Source organism: Acanthamoeba castellanii (genome assembly GCF_000313135.1).
Source record: "Acanthamoeba castellanii str. Neff unplaced genomic scaffold scf7180000084741, whole genome shotgun sequence".
Taxonomy (NCBI): Eukaryota; Discosea; order Longamoebia; family Acanthamoebidae; genus Acanthamoeba; species Acanthamoeba castellanii.
This window is the reverse complement of record NW_004457702.1, coordinates 151184-170294: the sequence shown is the minus strand read 5'-3', so window position 1 is coordinate 170294 and position 19111 is coordinate 151184. Positions and strand designations below refer to the sequence as shown.

The 19111-nt window shown below is 57.1% G+C and overlaps 10 protein-coding genes across 10 annotated transcripts; 3 read left to right on the top strand and 7 right to left on the bottom strand.

Annotated features, from left to right (window-relative positions):
* Positions 1-462: 462 nt before the first annotated feature.
* ACA1_171820 (uncharacterized protein) lies at positions 463-2908 on the bottom strand (the record flags this gene model as incomplete). Its single annotated transcript, XM_004356445.1, has 11 exons — positions 463-531; positions 608-697; positions 801-926; positions 965-1123; positions 1287-1337; positions 1419-1556; positions 1634-1741; positions 1831-1905; positions 1992-2053; positions 2146-2235; positions 2359-2908. The coding sequence occupies 11 exons, from the start codon at positions 2906-2908 to the stop codon at positions 463-465; spliced, it is 1518 nt and encodes a 505-aa protein (XP_004356498.1).
* A 309-nt stretch (positions 2909-3217) lies between these two features.
* On the bottom strand, positions 3218-4054 carry ACA1_171810 (zinc finger, C3HC4 type (RING finger) domain containing protein; the record flags this gene model as incomplete). The annotated part of the gene is made up of 5 exons (XM_004356444.1): positions 3218-3287; positions 3339-3449; positions 3534-3658; positions 3730-3828; positions 3902-4054. The coding sequence occupies 5 exons, from the start codon at positions 4052-4054 to the stop codon at positions 3218-3220; spliced, it is 558 nt and encodes a 185-aa protein (XP_004356497.1).
* Positions 4055-4324: 270 nt separating this feature from the next.
* ACA1_171800 (uncharacterized protein) lies at positions 4325-6029 on the bottom strand (the record flags this gene model as incomplete). The annotated part of the gene is made up of 4 exons (XM_004356443.1): positions 4325-4910; positions 4991-5591; positions 5656-5863; positions 5940-6029. The coding sequence occupies 4 exons, from the start codon at positions 6027-6029 to the stop codon at positions 4325-4327; spliced, it is 1485 nt and encodes a 494-aa protein (XP_004356496.1).
* Positions 6030-6633: 604 nt separating this feature from the next.
* On the bottom strand, positions 6634-7385 carry ACA1_171790 (AIG2 family protein; the record flags this gene model as incomplete). The annotated part of the gene is made up of 2 exons (XM_004356442.1): positions 6634-7014; positions 7086-7385. 2 exons carry the CDS (start codon positions 7383-7385, stop codon positions 6634-6636), a joined length of 681 nt encoding a protein of 226 aa, XP_004356495.1.
* Positions 7386-7610: 225 nt separating this feature from the next.
* On the top strand, positions 7611-9532 carry ACA1_171780 (Peroxin 2 (Pex2), putative; the record flags this gene model as incomplete). The annotated part of the gene is made up of 11 exons (XM_004356441.1): positions 7611-7693; positions 7763-7883; positions 7953-8014; positions 8093-8178; positions 8271-8355; positions 8429-8575; positions 8666-8783; positions 8949-9058; positions 9140-9186; positions 9272-9411; positions 9527-9532. The coding sequence occupies 11 exons, from the start codon at positions 7611-7613 to the stop codon at positions 9530-9532; spliced, it is 1005 nt and encodes a 334-aa protein (XP_004356494.1).
* A 103-nt stretch (positions 9533-9635) lies between these two features.
* On the top strand, positions 9636-11335 carry ACA1_171770 (oxidoreductase; the record flags this gene model as incomplete). Its single annotated transcript, XM_004356440.1, has 8 exons — positions 9636-9980; positions 10073-10129; positions 10217-10307; positions 10385-10448; positions 10532-10632; positions 10733-10876; positions 10946-11089; positions 11226-11335. 8 exons carry the CDS (start codon positions 9636-9638, stop codon positions 11333-11335), a joined length of 1056 nt encoding a protein of 351 aa, XP_004356493.1.
* Positions 11336-11403: 68 nt separating this feature from the next.
* ACA1_171760 (NAD binding oxidoreductase) lies at positions 11404-13421 on the bottom strand (the record flags this gene model as incomplete). The annotated part of the gene is made up of 12 exons (XM_004356439.1): positions 11404-11511; positions 11726-11794; positions 11838-12086; positions 12195-12250; positions 12318-12381; positions 12463-12494; positions 12558-12690; positions 12732-12739; positions 12761-12893; positions 12999-13051; positions 13128-13233; positions 13347-13421. 12 exons carry the CDS (start codon positions 13419-13421, stop codon positions 11404-11406), a joined length of 1086 nt encoding a protein of 361 aa, XP_004356492.1.
* A 73-nt stretch (positions 13422-13494) lies between these two features.
* ACA1_171750 (uncharacterized protein) lies at positions 13495-14785 on the bottom strand (the record flags this gene model as incomplete). Its single annotated transcript, XM_004356438.1, has 4 exons — positions 13495-13989; positions 14071-14146; positions 14215-14670; positions 14751-14785. 4 exons carry the CDS (start codon positions 14783-14785, stop codon positions 13495-13497), a joined length of 1062 nt encoding a protein of 353 aa, XP_004356491.1.
* Positions 14786-14907: 122 nt separating this feature from the next.
* Positions 14908-16686, top strand: ACA1_171740 (ATPase, AAA family domain containing protein; the record flags this gene model as incomplete). Its single annotated transcript, XM_004356437.1, has 8 exons — positions 14908-15220; positions 15287-15434; positions 15496-15617; positions 15673-15809; positions 15873-15960; positions 16021-16236; positions 16294-16500; positions 16574-16686. 8 exons carry the CDS (start codon positions 14908-14910, stop codon positions 16684-16686), a joined length of 1344 nt encoding a protein of 447 aa, XP_004356490.1.
* A 371-nt stretch (positions 16687-17057) lies between these two features.
* On the bottom strand, positions 17058-18226 carry ACA1_171730 (uncharacterized protein; the record flags this gene model as incomplete). The annotated part of the gene is made up of 5 exons (XM_004356436.1): positions 17058-17070; positions 17175-17424; positions 17526-17660; positions 17751-17905; positions 18075-18226. The coding sequence occupies 5 exons, from the start codon at positions 18224-18226 to the stop codon at positions 17058-17060; spliced, it is 705 nt and encodes a 234-aa protein (XP_004356489.1).
* Positions 18227-19111: the final 885 nt, after the last annotated feature.

The window sequence follows — 19111 nt, the reverse complement described above, 5'->3', positions numbered from 1 at the left end:
TTATGAGGGGTGCAAGTACCACGTCGTATTGGTCGAAGGGAAGGAGGCGGGCGGTGAGGCCATGCTTGCGGGCCACGAAGGCCAGGCGTCCGCCCAACTCTTCCGCCGTCCCCGTCTGCGTACCTACGAGGATCAACAGCTCGTCTCCCCTTCGCTTTTCTTTTTCTTCCATCTTCGCCAATCTTTCGAAGCTTCGTACGCACCCGGCAACGACCTCGCGCCCTTCCTTTCGAGTTCCTTCTGGTCGCGCGCAAGCTAGCTGTCCGGCCCGGAACATCGTGAGCTGAGGTTGCCTCCGCCAAACACAGCAACCAGCTCCCCCGTTGGGGGAGGCTCTGGAACTCCCACAGAAATCACCACGCCGAAATCTGCACTAGTAATGTGTGGGTTTTCACACTCCGTAGGAGTTTTCCTCCACACAGCGTGTTGCGTGTCGTGTTGCGTGTTGCGTAGTTGTGGTTGTTACAGTTCGATGTCTTCCCGGGCCTTCTCGAGGAAGCCCATAGCAGAGGCCAGCTCCTTCATCTGCTCCTGTGAGTCACAAGAGACCGTAAGCGACTGTATGAGCTCAATGAAGGGAGTGAGGGGGACGGAGAGAGCAGCGTACTCTGTAGCCAGCGGCGATGAGTTCCAGGCAGATGTCGTTGTAGTTGTCCTTGATGAATGCCTGAAAGTTGGCGACCCCCTTGGTGTCGCCCTGCACGTCGTGTGATACGGCACACGGTGACGCGGATTAGTGGGTGAAGGGATCATGCAGGTTCATCGACATGATGACGAAGAAGACGAAGAGAAGCGCGTACCTTGGAGGGAACGGTCACGTTCTTGCTCTCGCTGGAGATTATCCGCTGAAGAATGGCCACCACTCCCGGATTGGAGTCCACCAGCTGGCGGACCAGAAGTCCCATCGCGCGGTTAGTCTTCCGCCTCTTCATTGCCACACAGGACGCAAATGCAACACACGCACCTGGATGAGCGGGTCATAAATGGCGTCTCGTTCTACTTGGAGTGCGGCGGCCTGTTCGTCGAAGGCAAAGTGCGTGTTAGCGTGTATGTAGGCACCGCCTCGAAGTTGAGTTGTGTCTTGTACGGCAATGCTATAACGCACCTCCTCTTCGGATCGCTTCTGTACCGCATCATGGAAGAAACTCTTCATCTCGACAGCCCATGTCGTGAGCTCGTCCTACAACACAGCATCGTTCACGCAGTTGGGAGTGGACCATTGTGGTGAGCGCACACCTCGGCCTGACAACAAGAGAACTGAGTGGCTGGGGCCGAGAAACGCGTACGAGGTAGCCTTCGAGGTGCTGAACGATCACGAAGCTTTCTCCGTACATGTCCTGCGGCCGCGAATACAAGAGGCCAAGGTGAGCAGCGTGGAGTGCGCGAATGAGCCGCGGTCATTTACGTGTCGTACGTACCCGCTCTTGTTGGAGGTAGAGGATGAGCCACTCGATCAGGGAGCAGCTCTTCTTCAGTTCGATATCCTCAAGCTTGATGTGGACCTCTTCGAGTGCGTCCTCGTACGCCTTCTTTAGTCGCTTCAGGTCACGTTCGGCCTACAATCATTGAACACGGTATTCATTAGCTCAGTGTCTAACAGAGTGTCTAACGTTTGGTGTTGGACGAGGCGTACATTGTAAAGTTTGATGACGTCTGGCTTGGACTTGCCGCGAAGAGTGGTGACCTTGTCCACAGCGCCGTCGTAGTCGCGCCTGGCCTTCTCATACTTGGATTTGGTGTTCTGTTGGACACCGACGGCGCGGGGGCCAACTGCATTAGCAGGACATCATCAAGCTCGAGGTGTTGACTAACTGATGAAGGGCTGCCAACCTTGAGTTCGGTGGAGATGTCCTTCTCTACAAACTCGAGGATTCGCGCTATGAGCTGGTCGGACGGCACTTGGTGCTGCGTAACCGATAGGTGGGTGTGAGCTCTTGCGACGAACGTCATCAACACCACACCTCCACGAACAGCGCTAGAGAAGAACGTACGAATTGGGTCACGTTTGCGGCGACGTTTCTCTCGGCTTCGGCAAACTTGGTCAGCGCCTCAGCTGCAAGGCGAGAGCAAGAGAGTGTGTGAGAAAGGCAGCCGCGGTCAACAACAATCAACACTGCAGCTCGATCAGATCAGATCGACGCTCACCATAGACCGAGTCGGGGTTGGATCTCTTCTCTGCGATCTGCAACTTGTCCATCGCATCCTGTGCGAAGGCGTTGTTGGCCTTGACGTAGCCTACACAATACCAACAGCCATCAGCCACCATTTTCACACAACATCATGGTACTACGTGCGACGCCTACACAACGACATGTACGATACTCGAAAGAAGAAGGGGCATGACTGGGGTCTACGTACGTAGCGCGTCGGTGTTGAGGCGGCGGACGGCGGCGGCGAGCTTCTTGAGGTGGCTCTTGAGCTGCCGTACCTGGTCATCTCGGTTCTTGACGTCGGTGTCGGCATCCAGCTGGAAGTGGCCGGCCTCGTTGGGCTCCTCGATGGCCAGCTTGCCGATGAGCCGCGTTGACCGATTCGAGCGCGCCGTTGAGGCCCGAGACGAAAGGTGATCAGAAGATGAAGAAGAAGGTGAATGGGGGGGTGATATCGATTTGCGGGAGGGCAGCGAGGGAGAAGAGGATGCTCGAGGCAGGAAAGAGGAAGGAGAGGATTGTGAAGACGAGGATGGGGATGAGGCTAGAGACGATGAAGGTGGCGTCTTCTTGAGAGATCCCGGCGACGGGGTACCATTGTCCGCGTCGTTGTTATTGATTGGAGTCGAGCCAGAGGAGGAGAGGACAGGACTTTGATCGAGGATAGAATCGCTTTGCAAATTGATGCCATCTCGCTTCTTTTTCTTCTCCAAATTCCGTGTCGATGAATTGGAACGGAGCGTCATGAACCCCTTCATCTTCTCTTCGTTTTATCGTCCGATAGGGCTGACTTTCCTTGCTTGATTTGTTATATCGAACCGAAGATGCAGTGCCGCCCGCAATTTGCCGTGGCCACGCCAAAGAGAAAACTAAACGCTTCCGTAATCGAATTATGATGAACTGTATTACCCAATAAAGTGACCGAAGGGGTCCTTTCATTGGCTCTGGCCTGAGATCGGGCAATACTGGCAATGTCACACCACATGTTACCATGTAAGCTTCCCGGCAATGAGGCAGAACATGTTTCAACCACGTTCGTGTTCCTCTTTTAAGTCATACGTTAAGTATCACATGTTGATCTGCGTCTTGCACACCGGGCAGGTGTTGTGCGACTTGAGCCAGTGGTCGATGCAGTCCCTGAAAAGTGTGAGAGCGAGTGGGTGAGTGAATTGCCAGCGGCGGAGGCACTCGACCTCGAGGGCAGAGATAGCGAGACGACGGTACTTGTGGTACGAGTGCAGGCAGGGGAGCGCCCGCAGGGTGTCGCCCTCCTCATAATCGCACAGACAAATAGTGCATCTGCCAAAGGCGAGCATGAGCTGTTAGTTATATCTCGAGTCGAGCCCCTGCCGAACTCGAGATGACTATGGCGAAGCGGCGTACTTGTTGTCTTCTTGGTCGGCCTTCTTGTCCTTCTCTTGAAAGGTCCTCGTGGGGAGTGCATCCATGGCCGCGTGGCTTACGCCTCTATTGACATTACCCACTCGCTCGGCCAGACCCAACAATTGCTGTGTTGCGGGTTTGTGAGTACTGTGCGAAAGAAGAATGAACGAAGAGAGTAGACAGAGCATAGAGGTACCTCGTAGGTCATGTCCTGTCGGCGCGAAGAAGTGGACGCGTTCGGGGCCAGCACGAAGGGATACCCTGACTCCTGGGACATGTTCTGCGCGAGGCTCATCTGATCAAGAAGACGCTGACGCTGAGCAAAGGTGGTGATCAAGCGGATGAACACATGACCGGTGCAGCAGTACCTCATGCATTTCGCGCATCATCTCTAGCAGGCCCACCAACCCTCCGGTCCGCCGCCGTCGGCCCCGGGGCTCATCGATATAGAGCGTCGATGGCGAGAGTCCCTCTGAGACCAGCACTTCGCCTGCACAGTCAACAACAAAAAGAATTCTCATGTAAGAGATGAGGCAAAGGTTCCTCTTTGTGCAGTGTCGATGACATACCGAATGGGCCTCGTGACACGACGACGTGCACAGGACCGTGCGATCGCCGCCGACTTCGTCCTGATGAGCGCGTATTGTCTCTTTGTTCGGCTTCTTGCTCGGCCTCGCGCGCACGACGTCGCACCTCTTCCTCCTCCTGCCTCTGGATTCGGCGCGCGAGTTCCTCGTCCCTTCGACGTTGTCGTTCCTCCTCCTCCGCCAATTGCCTAAGACACGCACAAGTCAAGTCAGAGGGCCGGAGCTCCGATTCAAAGAGAGATTGTTTGTGAATGCTTCGCACCGAGAGAGGCGCGCAGCGTATTGCTCGTCGGTGAGCGGCACTTGGGTGACAAGCGTCGGCTGGGGCGGGTGGGTGGAGGTCGAGGAGCGCGTAGAAGTGTTGTCGACCAAGACCCAGCCCTCGTCCAACGAGGCGCGCTTGTCCCTCTTGCCCGCGCTGCTTCCGCCGCCGCTGTGCGACGACCGCCTCCGGTGCCCGCGGCGACTCTCCAGTTCCTCCTCCTCGGACGCCGGCGTCAGTTGCTGGGGCTCGCCGCCCCCGCCGCTGGGGGTGGCCTGATGGTGCCCGATGCGGTCGACGATCTCCCTGCCACGGTGTCGGACCGAAGAGAGCAGATGTCGCAGGCCTCCGCGCGACTCGCCCTCCTCCGTGCTGGCCTCTTCGTCCCTGGCCGTGCCCTCGGCCCGCCGGCCATTGCAAGATCGCCGGTCCCTCGCGAGCTCGTTGATCTCGAGCGAGTCGTCGCTTTGGTACCGCCGGCCCATGCCGAGCCCCGGCCTTTCCTCTCCCACCGGTACCGTGCTTGTTCTGCGCAACAGCGCACGAATAGAAAAGTGATCAGGGCATGCAGTGGGGAAGCGATGCAGGGGAGGTGACAACGATCGTACGTTGGGTAGAAGGCCGACGATGAGACGGACGATTGCAAAGGAGCGGGCGGGGCCATGGTCGTAGATGAAGACGATGCAGATGCAGATGTAGGGGTGGATGAAGAGGCAGAGGAAGAGGAGGAACCGCTCTTGTCCTTGTGGTGCGTACCGCCCCAGATCCATTTGCCGAGTGTCTGACCGGCGAGCGTAAGGGGGTTCTCTCGCCGCGTTGTACCGGCGTTGATGTTGGCCTCCTCCCTACTTGCTTCCTCCCAGCCGTGCCCTGGCTGCTGCAGAGGCGCGTAGGTGGTGGGCGCCGGCGGCGGATAGAGCACAGGTTGTTGCTGTTGCAGTTGCTGAGGGTAGTGATACGAAGGCGCAGAGGTCTGCGCCGGTGGAGGTAAATGCGTCGTAGGTGTGTAGGGCTGCGCCTGCTGTGCTGGGAGGTGCGGGGCCGCATACTGGGGCGGTGCCCCTGCAGCAGGTGAAGGGAAGTACACGAGCGGAGGTGCGGAAGCAGCTGCCTGGGCTGCTGGTGGCTGAGCAGCCGGAGGGGCCGTTGCCAAAGTGGGCTGTGGCTGTTGGAGGGGAAGCGCTAGGGCACCTGGAGAACTGCTCGTGTCTGTGAAGCGCCGGGCCAGAGGGTGAGGAATGAATGGAATGTAAAAGAAAGAAGCGAGTTGGACCTCCAGTTTCGCGTTCGTAGCGAGTGCGTAGACGCTGACGAGCCTCTTCCAGCTGAGCCTGAAGGGAAGGACCAACTTGTACAACTGTCTCTTGTGGTATCTGTGGCTGTTCTGGAGCGGGGCGCGGCAGTGCGCAGCCGCGCTGCAGCTCCCATCGCACATCTGCCGTCCGAGCAGCCATCGCCCTGTGTACGTCGTAGTTGTGCTCCTGTGTGTGTGGATGAAATGTTAGCAGACGTGGTCCCCACATGCAGATATCTTCATCAATTGACGCTTGGGCGTACCGCAAGGTAGTAGAGGGCCTCCTCTCGGCCGCACTGGGCCAGTGCTTGGAGGCTCGCTACCGCAGCTTCACGACCGGACGGCGCCGTCATCGGTAGTTCGTTGTCGGCCGTGCCGACATGCAGGGTCTGTGTCGGCCGAGTTCCTCGTGGGTCTCCCCCTGCTGCTTCGTATGGGCGAACGTACACCGGTCCTCGCTGCTGTTGTTGTTGAGATGTTGGGTGCTGCGGCTGCTGCTGCTGCCGGTACTGCATGTACTGTTGATGTGGGTACTCCATCTACAAAACACAACAAAACAGACAAGATTAGCGAGATAAGATGATGCAGCATCTTGTAAGCCAAAACCTCGAAGAGAGACGTGGATACGTACTTCGTGGGACGGGTGGCCTCGCGTAGGTTGCAGGTGGTGTTGTTCTTCTGGTCTGAGGAAACTTTGAGAAGAAAAGACTGCAGGCGAGACGAGCGGCAGCGAGAGGGAGAACAATCGGAGCGGTCCGGGGCTCGCCCGACCGGAGGCCCCGAGGAAGAGATCGGAAAGTGAAGGAGAAAGGAAGGGGAACCGACAAGAGCGTTTCGCTGCCCAATCGAAAACTGGTCGACTTCCGCCGAAAATATGTTGGAATGCTTGGAATTCCACGCAGCTCCCGCGGGCTGGCAGACGACGAGGCTGGAAGACGCCGCTGGCGGCGGTGGGCCCTACTTGGTCTTGGTGGTTCGATCGGCGTTGGTCTGGAAGAAGCGGTCGGTCGGCGTGGTGGGGTACTGCAGCCCGACGAAGGCCCAATCCCCACACCACACGGGGTACGCCGAAAGGCTCGCCTGCCGGTGGTAGATGAAGCACTTGACCTTCTTCTTCTCACCAGTCGCTGGCTCTGGGCGGTGATCGACAACAACGTCCTCCTGATCATCTTCGATGATGGCCTCAACGACAGAGCGCTGGTAGTAGTGCGGGTGGCCCTCGATCTCGTCGGCCTCCTCCAGCTTGGCCTGGAAGCTCGCCTGGTCATCGCAGCACATGACGTACCCGACCACGTAGTCCGCATGCTTCATCGTGGTCTTAGTGGTCTCCTCCTGCCCCTGAGGCGTCGTCATGAGCAGTCAGTCTGGCCTCCATTATGAAGCTCATCCACGCAGGTTGCGTCACGTACAGGGGGCGAGAGGACGACGAAGGGGTAGCGGTCGGCGAACAGGCGAGCGCTGGGCACACGAGCGCGCTGCCACACCATGCCCTCCCGGAAGCGCTTGGTCCAGGGCGCCCCCTTGACGTCGTCCGGCCGCAGAGTACCGTATGCGAACAGGTGCCGCACCTCGCTCGATTTCTCTCCGCTTGCGGCTTGATTAGGATTATGCACATAATCTCTTCGCATCACGGCAATCGACGAGGCGGTGGAGCTCAACGAGCTGTGTGGGAGGCACCGGTGCTTCGGGAGGGACAGCAGTCGCCGCATGAAGCAAAATAAAATGAAATAAAACGAAAAAGAATATAAAAATCAAAAGAAAAGGGAACCCCAATCGCCCCGCTCGTACCAAGAGGATGGAATCGACGGAGAGCCCTGCAGATGCCTCAACTTCTCCAAGCCTGGACCCGGGTGCAGCTCCACTGGAAGACGCATCCACTGGACCTCAGGTACGTGGAAAACTCTCAAAGATGAATCGCCTGCATGTGATTAAAGATGGCGCCGCACCAGGGGCGGCCTTGGGAAAAAGAATGGGAGCGAGCCGCACCTCTCCTCCACACCTTCGCCGCTAAGCTGAGGTGAGTCTCCTTTTTTATTTATATTATCAATCATTTATTTATTAATAATCATTTCAATAATTGCGCCAGCGAACTAGCGCCGGTGCCGCTGAGAGTGCTGCGAGTCAATCAGCTGGATGCATCGCTCCTCGATAACGAACTCACCTCCATCATCAAGACCTCCTTCACCAAAATATTCTCCCTCTTCCGAGTACAGCACCCAAGCTTCGCATTGTGAGGGCTTTCCGCTGATTGCTCACCATTCTTATGTCGTTTGCAGCCATCGCTCATCGACAGATTTACGCCCGAGCTCGATGCCTTCCTCTACTTCATTATGTACAGGTACCGTCGCCTCCCAGGCCACACACAGACACACACAAGCGGCGCACTGCACGCTTCTCACACTCAGCGTTCAACCAGACTCTCACTCTACGCCACGGGATCAACGTACGGTCAACGATTGCAGAATCTCACCTATCGAGATGAGCGACAGGACTACCTACAAGGTTCACCACAACACAACATCGCGAATTAATATAAAAAAGGACCTCTTGCTCACACTCACCGGTGTCGTGCACGTCGATGCCGACCAACGCAGCGACCCAGCGGATCATCCCACCCTCAACACTGCAGAAGATTATGTGGGGCGTGCTGCACATTGGAGGCGCATGGGCTTGGGCAAGGTTGATATCGGCCCTCTCTCTGCTCACCGTGTTGATTGACCTCTTTTTTTACCACGAATTCATGTGAGCGCAGGCTCAATCGTCTGGCATCGGATCGAACATGGGCCGAACGAGACGAAGACGACGTCTACAAAACGCTGTGGAAAGTACTGAACTACCTGGAGGTCGCGTGGAAGGCACTCACGCTGCTCAACTTTGTGGCCTTCCTCTACAACGGAAAGTACGCCCGCCATCTTCACCGACCTACAACGATTCTTTTTTCATCAGACTTTTCTGATTGATTATTATTTTGCTTTGGGTGTACCACCAGGTACATGAGCCCGGTCGACAGGCTCCTGGGCATGCGCCTCGTCTATGCACGTCCATCGGTCGCCCGCTTTGTCAACTTCGAGTTCATGAACAGGCAGCTCGTGTGGCACGGCTTTTCGGTGCGCGTTTGTTCGTGGCTTTACATGATTCCAAAACACACCACACACACAACACACACACACACACACACACACACACACACACACACACACATAACACACACGTCGTTTGGTGTTTTGTGGAGGTGCTCATCATCGTACGGCGGGCCAATGGCTACCAATCAGGAGTTCCTCATGTTCTTGACGCCCCTCATCAACGCCGACCGAATCAAACGAACCATCTACCGCCTCTTCAAGTTCCGCAACAAACTGAGTCCCTCGCTGGGCAATGCCGGGTACACCTCATCGCGCCGTCTTGAACTCTTGAGCACGCGCACACTGACCGTGTGTGTGTGGTGTGGTGTGTGTGTGATCAGGTGTGGAGTGTGTCAAGCAGACCCTGCGCACTCACCTTACCTGTCAGGTTCGCGTTCGCTCTCGAACAACTCATGCGATCTCATGCCTGATTGTCGCGTCTGGTGTGGTGTGTGTCGTGTGTTTCGTGTTAGATTGCGGGCACCTGTTCTGCTACTACTGCATCAAGACGGCGATGATGGTCGATCGGAGCTATGCGTGCCCGAGCTGCAATCACCAGATCAAGCAGATCAAGCCCTTCACCCTCGGCGCTCTCTCTGCCTCTGCCACCGATGTGCCTTCGTCTTCACCACCCTCCTGAAACCATTTCCTAAAACTACACACATCACGTCGTTTGCCGTGTGTCGTGTCGTGTCGTGTCGTGTCGGGCGTGTCGTGTCGTGTCGTAGGAGTAGGTCCCTGCAGCCCAACTGCACGTCTCGCCGATTGGCATTTAATTATTGCTGTATTGGCCAACACCAACTCAACAAAGAAGAGCCTTTACAGACGAAGTAGGAGATGGAAAGCACCAACGTTACGGTCCCCGTGGTGCCGGCCACGCTTCCGGTGATCGACATTTCGCCACTCACCAAATCTTCATCTTCAAGCGCGGATGCTGAAGCGGCGGCCCTCCAGAAGGTGGTGGATGAGCTGCGAGAGGCGTGCCTCCGATTCGGCTTCTTCTACATCAAAAATCATGGAATTGACGAAAATCTCATCGCGAGGTTGTTCGCCGAGGGCAAGCGATTCTTCGGCGAGTGCCCTCACGACAAGAAGGAGAGCATCCACATGCGCAACAACGCCGTGTTTCGGGGCTGGTTCGAGCTGCAGGGCGAGTACACCTCCAAGAAGAAGGATTTCAAGGTAGGTTGTGCTCTTCTTTTCGGTCGGTCCATCTTTGTGTTGCCACGTACGTCCACAGAACCTTCTTCTTTTTGGGGCATCACCACGTGCAGGAGGGACTCTACTTTGGTGCCGAGCTGGGCGATGACGCTGAGGAGGTGAAAGCCAAGGTACGTGAGCGAGGTCTTGATCAATAAAGATGAGAATTGGACGGTTGGTGGTGACAGCTACACTGACACTGACATGTTTCCACACAGTTGCCGATGCATGGACGAAACCAGTGGCCTGACCCGGAGCTGTTCCCGGGCTTCGACAAGCTCATCATCGACTACATGGACGCTCTCACGGGTACATTCTCAACTCTCTCTCTCTCTCTCTCTCTAGGCCTCTCTTTCAACGCTCACTCGGCCTCCACGCCCACCCAGAGCTGGGACATCAGGTGATGCGGGGCATTGCGCTGTCCCTCAATTTGAGCGAGAACTACTTCAGGTTCATTGTCCCTTAGCATCACCATCATCTTCATCTTCCTCATCACCCTCACCTGTACAACGTTGTTTGTTGTCAACGTACAGAGAGCAGTTTACGTCGTCGCCGTTCACGCCCTTCCGCCTGTTCTACTACCCGGCCGACCCCTTGCCCAGGGAGGAACAGTGGGGCGTCGGCCAACACACAGGTACCCCCCCGCACACAATGCACCGACCGTTGAAAAAGGGGCGTGGCCAAAGGGACTCATGGATATGAACCCAACGTTGCGGTTGCGGTCGCGACGACAGATTACGGCGTGCTGACGATCCTGGGCCAGGACGACGTGGGCGGACTCGAGGTGCTGACGAAGGACGGCCAGTGGATCGCAGCTCCGCCCATTCCCGGCACCTTCGTCGTCAATATTGGTGACATGCTGGAGACCTGGACCTGCGGTACTAACTCAACGCACACTCACGCACGCATCACCGCACACGCACACTCACACGATTTCAATCGTGCAGGATTGTACAAGGCGACGCCGCATCGGGTGAAGAACAGCAGCGCCGTTGACCGGCTCTCGGCGCCGTTCTTCTTCGACCCCAACTTCAAGTGCCTCGTGTCGCCGCTCGAGCACTGCCGGCGCGAACTCGAAGCCAAGGGGCAGGGTACTTGCGGCGCAACACACCCATTATGATAATGTGTGGTGTGATTGGCCTGACGCATGACCACACACAACACACACACAACACACACACACAACACACACACACACAACACACACACAACACACGACACGCATAGTGGCGGCCGAGCCCCGCGAGCCGATCCTGTACGGCCGGTACATTCTCAACAAGGTGCTGGCCAACTTCCCCGAGCTCCAGAAGGACGCCCTCACCGAGATCAGCCCTTGAGTCGGCTTGACAATGCATTTGTCTGCTCCGCCCAAGCACAGCCCGTGTGTTGATCGCATGAAAACACGCTACATGGGAGGACGACGGCCGGTGACGGCGTCGTCGAGCTTGACCCATGTTCCTTGCTTGCCGCTCTCGAACACCTTCTCCACAAAGTGGATCCCCTTCCAGCCGTCCTGATAGAAAAGATGAAGACGAAGATGAAGATGAGTAGGCCAGCGAATGCTGTGAATGTGGAGCGTTCATGGGGCAAACATGCCACTACAGTCGGATAATCGCCCGAGGGCTGGTCGGCGCCTAACTCCTCCTAACAACAGGAAGCGTACGATCGTCGTCAATTACTCTGCCAGCCGTCCATCATCAAGCGAGTCAGTTGATGCGCGGCCGTACCTTTAAGATGGTCTTGCGCAGAGTGTTAGCAAAGTTGAGGTAGACGTTGGCAAAGCCTTCCAAGTAGCCCTGGTTGTGAGTGATTGGTTGGTTGGTTGAATGGTGTCAGCACCACGCAGCAGGCCCTGGCCAGTCGGGCCAGTCGGTAAGTAGAGGGGAGGGATGCCTCGGGGTGCCCGGGCGGCAGACGCGCGTGAAGCTTGGCCGCCTTGGACAGGTACGGGTTGCCCGCCTTGTGCAGCTGTTCAGGCGCGTCTCTGGGACGCACGGTGAGAAGCGTGGGTTCCTCCTGCGCCCACTCCAGCGAAGCCTCGCTACCGTAGACCTCGATCTTGAGGCCGTTCCCTTTACCCGTCGAGGTCTAGACGACGACGACGACAAGCAGGCAGCACGTCGTTAGTGGTCCATACAGTGCCTTGGCGCGGGGTGGCGGGGAGCGGAGGTGAACAACCTGTGAGGCAATGAGCACTCCCTTGGCCCCGCACTTGAAGCGAAGCAGCACGTTGAAGTCGTCCGGCTCGCGCACTGGTTGGTTTGGTAAGAACAAGGGAATTGTGAGCTGATATCTACAGCACGGACCCTAAGCACGTACCTCCACCGACGAAGGTGGTGATGTCCGCACAGAGCTCCGACAGTTCAAGCCCGGTGATGTATCGCTGAGCCAAGAGGAACATATTTTTAACATGTGAGTTGAAACCACCATCAGAGCGCCATCCATGTTGTTCGACAAGACGCACCAACAAGTGCTCGGCGTGGGTGCCCACATCAACTGGCGCGCGCGAGAGAGAGAGGGTAAGCTGGGCTCACAAAGTGTATGATGTGTGTTACGTACCGAGGGAAGAGAGGCCGGAGGTGCGGGTGATGCTGCTGCCATCGGCGGTGAGCCAGCCTTGCGCATAGGTCACCACCACCTTGCGCAATCGGCCCAGCTTGCCCGCCTTGACAAGCTCTCGGGCCTCCTTGACCTGAGCAGATCGCGATGGTTACTTCTTCTGTAAGAGCTCACGTGGTACACTGACAATCAATGTAGTCGACGTGCCATGGGGTAGCCCGAGTAGTTGTGGGTGAGGCCGAAGGGCAGGCCGGTCCGCTCGACCAGGGCCAGCAGCTTGGCCGCATCGGCAAAGTTCTCTGCGAGCGGCTTGTCAGAGAGGACCGGAAAGCCAGCCTGGCAGAGGAGGACAAGACTTTAGAGACTGTAGAGAGCCCTGTAGCTTCAGCAAGAGGCTGAGTGATGAATGCAGAAACATGCCTCTAGGAATGTGCGTGAGACGTCATAGTGGAGCGGGTTTGGGGTGACCACCACTACGAAGTCGAGCGCGCCTTCTGCATCACGCAAGGTGAGGTGTGTGAGTAGTGGCGATCGCACGAACCACCGCATGCGCACATGGGGCGGACGCACCGGTGCCCTCTTCTCGGAGGCGCTGTTCCTGGCTGGCCATCTCCTGGTAGGACGTGTAGACACGACCCGACTCCAGGCCCAGGCTGGCACCAAAGGTGCGGCTCACCTCCACACGCGAAGAGAACGCACCAGCAACCAACTGCACACAGGGCGCCAATTAATGCCAATTAATTGGCGCTTTAGATTAAGATTACAAAGGGTGTGAGCTCTCAAGCGTACCTGAAGGCGACCCGCCAGTGCTGCGGCACGTCGGTGTGCTTCGCCGATCCATCCAGGAGGCCCGCCCCCCACCATCCCGTACCGAAGCGCCCTGTTGTGCTCAGCCGCCATCGAACAATAATAAACATATAATTTAAAACAAATTTCTTTACTGCTTGTGGGGCTGAACGGTGGCCAGCAGCGGCGAGCTGAGTTGGGTGGCCTCGACGAGGACGGGTTGTGCCCTGTCGCAGAAACGTGGATCCTGGGCCAACGTCGTCATATACCTCAGGCTCGCCTCGAGCGATCGTCTCGTTTCTCCCGCTTGATCGGGCCGGTTGGTGGTCATGAGGTGTTTCCACGCGGCGACGTGGCCCCGGTGGAGGGCGAGGAGCACGAGCACGAGGTCAAGCGTCTCCTCTTCGATCCGCTGAATCCTGACCTCGACCTCTCCCCGCCCGGGCAGGCCGCCCTCGTCGTCGGTCGGCGTGGCTACGGCAGAGGCCTCTCGACCCTTGGCACGGAGGAGCAGCTCGTGAAGGTGTCTGATGGCCAGCAGCAGCGAACGAAGCGCGTCAACGCTGAGTCGCACCGGCACTATACCGAGTTTGGCCATCCTTCCGCACAAGTCCACCCATTCCAAGCGCCTGTGCTGTCGGTTCCACTGTGACGTGTTACACAGGAGAGTCAAATTGACGCTCGGCCCGGGCCTATAAAGAGTGCGGCACACAGGCAGTAGGCTTACCAACCAGCGGCGACCAAACAGCTCGTCCTGCGCCAATCTCTCCTCTCGCACCGTGAGCGCCTGCAACCTCCAAGGCCTGGAGAGCCAAGTGTCAAAATCACAACCAGTGCGCCTACAACACATTGCACTTTGGGTGGAGCGTACTGGAGAGCGAGACGCTGCTTGAGCTCCTCTGGTAGCGGTGCCGCAGAGATGTTGATCCGCTGGCCTCCAGTCGCGCCGGCCAAGAAGCGGCCGCACAGCTCCACCAGCGGCGGCACCGCATGCCTGCTCATGTCGTCCACCATGTCCGCCCAGTAGGCCTGACATTCCTCCACCAGCCACTGCTGCACCTGCCACACCTCTGTCGTGCCCGTCTTCTTGTGGTGCAGCTTCCAGTGGGCCTCCTCGTAGTCGATGAAGAGCTGCCACAGAGCCAGGTACTGCGCGAATTGATCGGCTGACAAGTGTGCGAGCGCGGTGTCAAACGAGCGAGACAGCACAACTGGCGCAGTTTCCAGGTTCCAGCAGGAGGCGCTTGTGCCGCCCTCGCACTGCGCCAAGCGGAGGAGCTTGGGGGCAACCTGGTCCAGGTTGTGCTTGGCCAAGTTGTTCAGTAGCCTGTGATGTGGGGAAAAACATGTCCACGTGAGTGCCGCACCATATGCTATGAACCAGGCTGCCAGGTCAAGGGGCGGCACCGGGAAGCCTTGGCCTTCGTGCTCTGCGCGTCCATCTGGAGTAAGTTTTCTTATTTTCCTTACGTTTCTCCATTTTGCTCTTTCTTTTCTCTTCCGACAGGCAGGCGTCCGCCAAAACGACAAAGTGGCTTCGTTCAAACGGCAAGAAGTGTAGAAGATGGACGTGGAAGGTCCTTGTGTTGGGAATCAGTATGCGGTGTTTTCGGAGGTAGAGGGAGCGTCGAGGGTGGTCTTGGTGGAGGCTTGCCTGAAGCGTAGCGATTTCACGGACTCAACCGAGCTGGCCCATCGAGTAGCCGAGCTCAAGCAGGTGCTCGAAGCAAGCCTGGTGGCCAAGGCCAGAGCCGGCGCCATTTCCCTTCAAGCCCAGCCCTATCACGTCGTACTCGAGTCTCCCTTCTCCGAGCTCTTCGAGTACGTGAGGTTGAACATGCGAGTGGGCAATTCAACTGCGTGCACGAAGCTTACCGGTACGTCTCAACCCCTCCCCGCCACTCGTTCGTGTAGAAGCCTATGATAAGGTTTGAACGTGTCAGGTGAAGAGAAGTTCGACGTGTCGCTGTTTAAGCTGTACGATGCCGACGAAGAGCTGTCGCCTGACATCGGAGACGACGAGGAGAGTAGCGGGGTGCCCTACAAATCTCTTCTTCTACCATCCAGGGGTCTCCACAAGCTGTGGGAGAAGTGCGTAGTCTCCATAACAGTGTACTCCCGAGAGTGGAGCTGAACTTTTTGCGTCGTGCAGCCTCATCTTTGAAGCTCCGGTCAAAGACGAGCTTCTAGACTACGTAGAGACTGGAATGACCTTCGCCGAGGCCAACATATCGCCGCAGATCATCTCCTGGAACCGCATGATCCTCTTCTACGGTACTCAACTCTCGCCAAGTCTACCCAAGTCCTCTCATAACCACATCGTTCGCAGGACCACCTGGAACGGGAAAGACCAGCATCAGTAAGGCTCTCGCGCATAAGCTTGCCATTCGCCTCTCGGACCGATTCGAGTACGGTCAGCTGGTCGAGATCAACGCCCACTCTCTGATGAGCAAATTCTTCTCTGAGGTAAGTTCCGCAAGCAAGGAGCTCTTGTACCGCGTGCTCATCTTATCTCTTCTGCACCTGCAGAGTGGTAAGCTGGTGTCCGGCGTGTTCGGCAAGATCAGAGAGCTCTTGGAAGAACGCAACTCGTTCGTGGTCGTGCTGATCGACGAAGGTACTTGGCAGATATGAAACGTGGAAGTGGTGACGAAGCTGGTCTGACTCTTGGGTGCAGTCGAAAGCCTGTCAGCAGCACGAAAGGCCGCAATGCACGGAAGCGAGCCTTCGGATGCAATCAGGGTGGTCAACGCACTCCTTACGCAGCTTGACACTCTCCAGAGCTACAGCAACGTGCTCGTGCTTGCCACATCCAACCTGACCGCTGCCATCGACGACGCCTTCATGGATCGCGCCGACCTGAAGCTGTATGTCGGTCTCCCATCCGCTTCAGGTACGACACCACGCCAACCTCGCAACTAGTCTCTAAGTTGTTGGTGACTGCATTCAGCTTGCTACGAGATTCTACGTGGCGCCGTTGAGGAGCTGATGCGCGTCGGCATTGTCGCCCCGAGGCAATGCCTCCTCACGCACCAGTCCATCCTTTTGCTTGGCAAGGACCAGAGCACGCTCAACTGTCTGAGCGTTCGCCTGCTCGAGGTGGCGTATCTCTGCCAAGGCTTCAGCGGCCGCGTCCTTCGAAAGCTGCCCTTCCTTGGTACATCACCCACAGCTGTTGTCATCCTCGTCGTCGAAGACTTATCTCATCCCCTCGTACTCTTGCTATAAAGCCCATGCGCTGTTCGTGAGGGAGAAACGCATCTCGGCGGGCGAGTACGTAAGCGCGCTGAAGCTCGCGGCCGAAAGGACAAGCACGCAAACTCTCCAAATGCAGAACCAGTAATCGATCACTGCAGCAGTGGTGGAAAACTGTCATCACGTACCACGGCAGGTGGCCTAATGTACAAAGCACTGTGTTGCGTACACCCCCCTGTCAAACTATTGGTTGAGCTCCTCGGACATGGTTCCAGTTCGCCAGTCTTGGCTAACAACCACTGAAGATCTTGCACGTCTCAAAGAAGTGGACGAGCCAGACGAAACGGACAGCACGACACGAGGGTTTGATGGGTTTATTGGACTTCTTGTTGATGATCGGGCTGGGTAGGTGTTTGTTGTTGCTGCTGGGCTTCGCGGTCGTGCTGGACGACGACAGCTGCTGGGCCTCGCGGATGGCGCCCTCTGGCGCCACCGACAACAGCTCGGGGCAAAACTTGATCAGCTTCTCCAGCTGTGACACACACACACACACGCACGCACACGCACACGCACACACCGCACGCACCGCACGCAATGCCACTCAGCTCATCATGTCAAGCAAAAGACAGAGGCGACCTGATACGTGCCTCGTCGTAGGGAAGCCAGGCCCAGGGCTTGTGCACGCCCAGCGGGGTGGGCGAGTACAGCGTTTCGACGGCGAAGTGCTGGGAGACATCCTGCGGCGCGAGCTTGACGCTGAAGCTGCGGCCCATGTGGGGCAGCTGCCGAAAGCAGTAGGCATACCACATGTCCTCCACGCGCGGCTTCTCGACCACGCACTTCTTGATAGTCTCGATCAGCTTTGACTTGCGTCGCAGCGAGAGACCTGCGCGCAGCCAAATTTGAGAAATGCAACACACGACACGACACGACACGACACGACACGACACGACACGACACGACACGACACACCAAGAAGAGAGATACCTCCGTTACCGGCGAGGAGGTGGGGCCACTTCTTCCAGGGTGCGCCGACCCAGTCGTACTCGAGGAAGTCGTTGATGGAGTAGGGCGAATTGGAGCAGAGCACCGCGTCTGTCTGGATCGTGAGCACATGCTCGCCTGCCACCGAGAGGCCGAGTCAGCAAACAACCACAACCATAACCACAATAACCACAACCACAACGCCGATGGCGAAGAGACAGCGCCCACCTTGCACTTGCTCCCAAAAGTTAACGTTTTTCATCAGGTCGCTGTAGTCTTCGTAGGACATGGAGCCGTTGATGGTGGGCGTCAGCGTGAGCCTACCGATCCGGTGATACTGCATCAGCGACGCCAGGCTGGTCACGTTGTGTGCAATCTCTGGGCTGCCGCAGGGGTAGTTAGCGATCGCTGCGACCGAGGAGGTGTGTGCTGTGTGCTGTGTGCTGTGTGCTGTGTGCTGTGTGCTGTGTGCTGTGTGCTGTGTGCTGTGTGCTGTGTGCTGTGTGCTGTGTGCTGTGTGCTGTGTGCTGTGTGCTTGGGTGGCGGTGGTACCTGTGAAAGATTTGGATCTTCCACTCAGCGGGGAGATTGGCCAGCGCGTTGAGCACGACCGTGCCCAGCCGATGATCGAATTGGGGCAGCACGGCGATCGCCACCTTGTCGCTCCGCTTGTAGAACGAGCGCAGATCCTGCACGTCGTACATCGCCAGCTCTGCAATGTCGCGCTCGGCAAGAGCTTCTTGTGCCCTGCCCTCTTCCTCGGCCTGCGTCTCCTTCCCACGCTCCTCGTCTGCAGGTTCGTCAGCCCTGATCTCATCGGGCGGCTCATGTGCCGTCTGTGGCCGTGCCTCTTTAATCTCGTGCCTGCTGGTAAAAAATATTAATTAATTTCTTGGTGGCATTTTCTCATTTATTCTCTCTGAATGTTAAAAAACAATTTAAAAGAACGAAAGCGATGGAGGGGAGGGTACACTGTGTTGGCGAGAGCGGCGACGGGGGAGATGGCGAGGGGGCGGGGCGAGGCAGAAGAAGAAGAAGAGGCGGAGAGGAGGACGGCGGCAAGACCGGACGAGGTGGTCAGTTGTGGGGGCGGAGTTTGGAAGTCTAGGTCGGGCGAGTAGGTGAGTAGATAGAGGAAAAACAGGGCGAGTCCGCACAAGTGCACTGCGACTAGCACCACGAAGATGAAAGGGCTCGTGTTGTGAGATGAATGCATCTTGCTAGATCAAGAGTTGCTTGGAAGGATGGGGCGAGAAAGCGGAAACGAGAAGTTACGAACCGTAGAGCCACTGGTCACGCACCATCCACTTCTCGTCGTGTCTTGTGTTGCACTCAAGTTGAGTGGTGCACACCAGCACCGCTGGCCACTCAGATTTAAGTCTGAAATTTCGTCGCTTTAGCCTAGGCCTGCCAAAAGCACAGGCCAACCAAACACCGGCATTATACTCACAACATTTCCTTCATATTTCCCTTCATGTCTTAAAAGGGGAGCTAGGCTGAGAAAGGAAATAACCGCAGACAGATTTCTTTCTGAGGTGTATCTTCTGCTGTGAAGATGCCATGGATCCGCCTCTTCGTGGGGCTGCTCT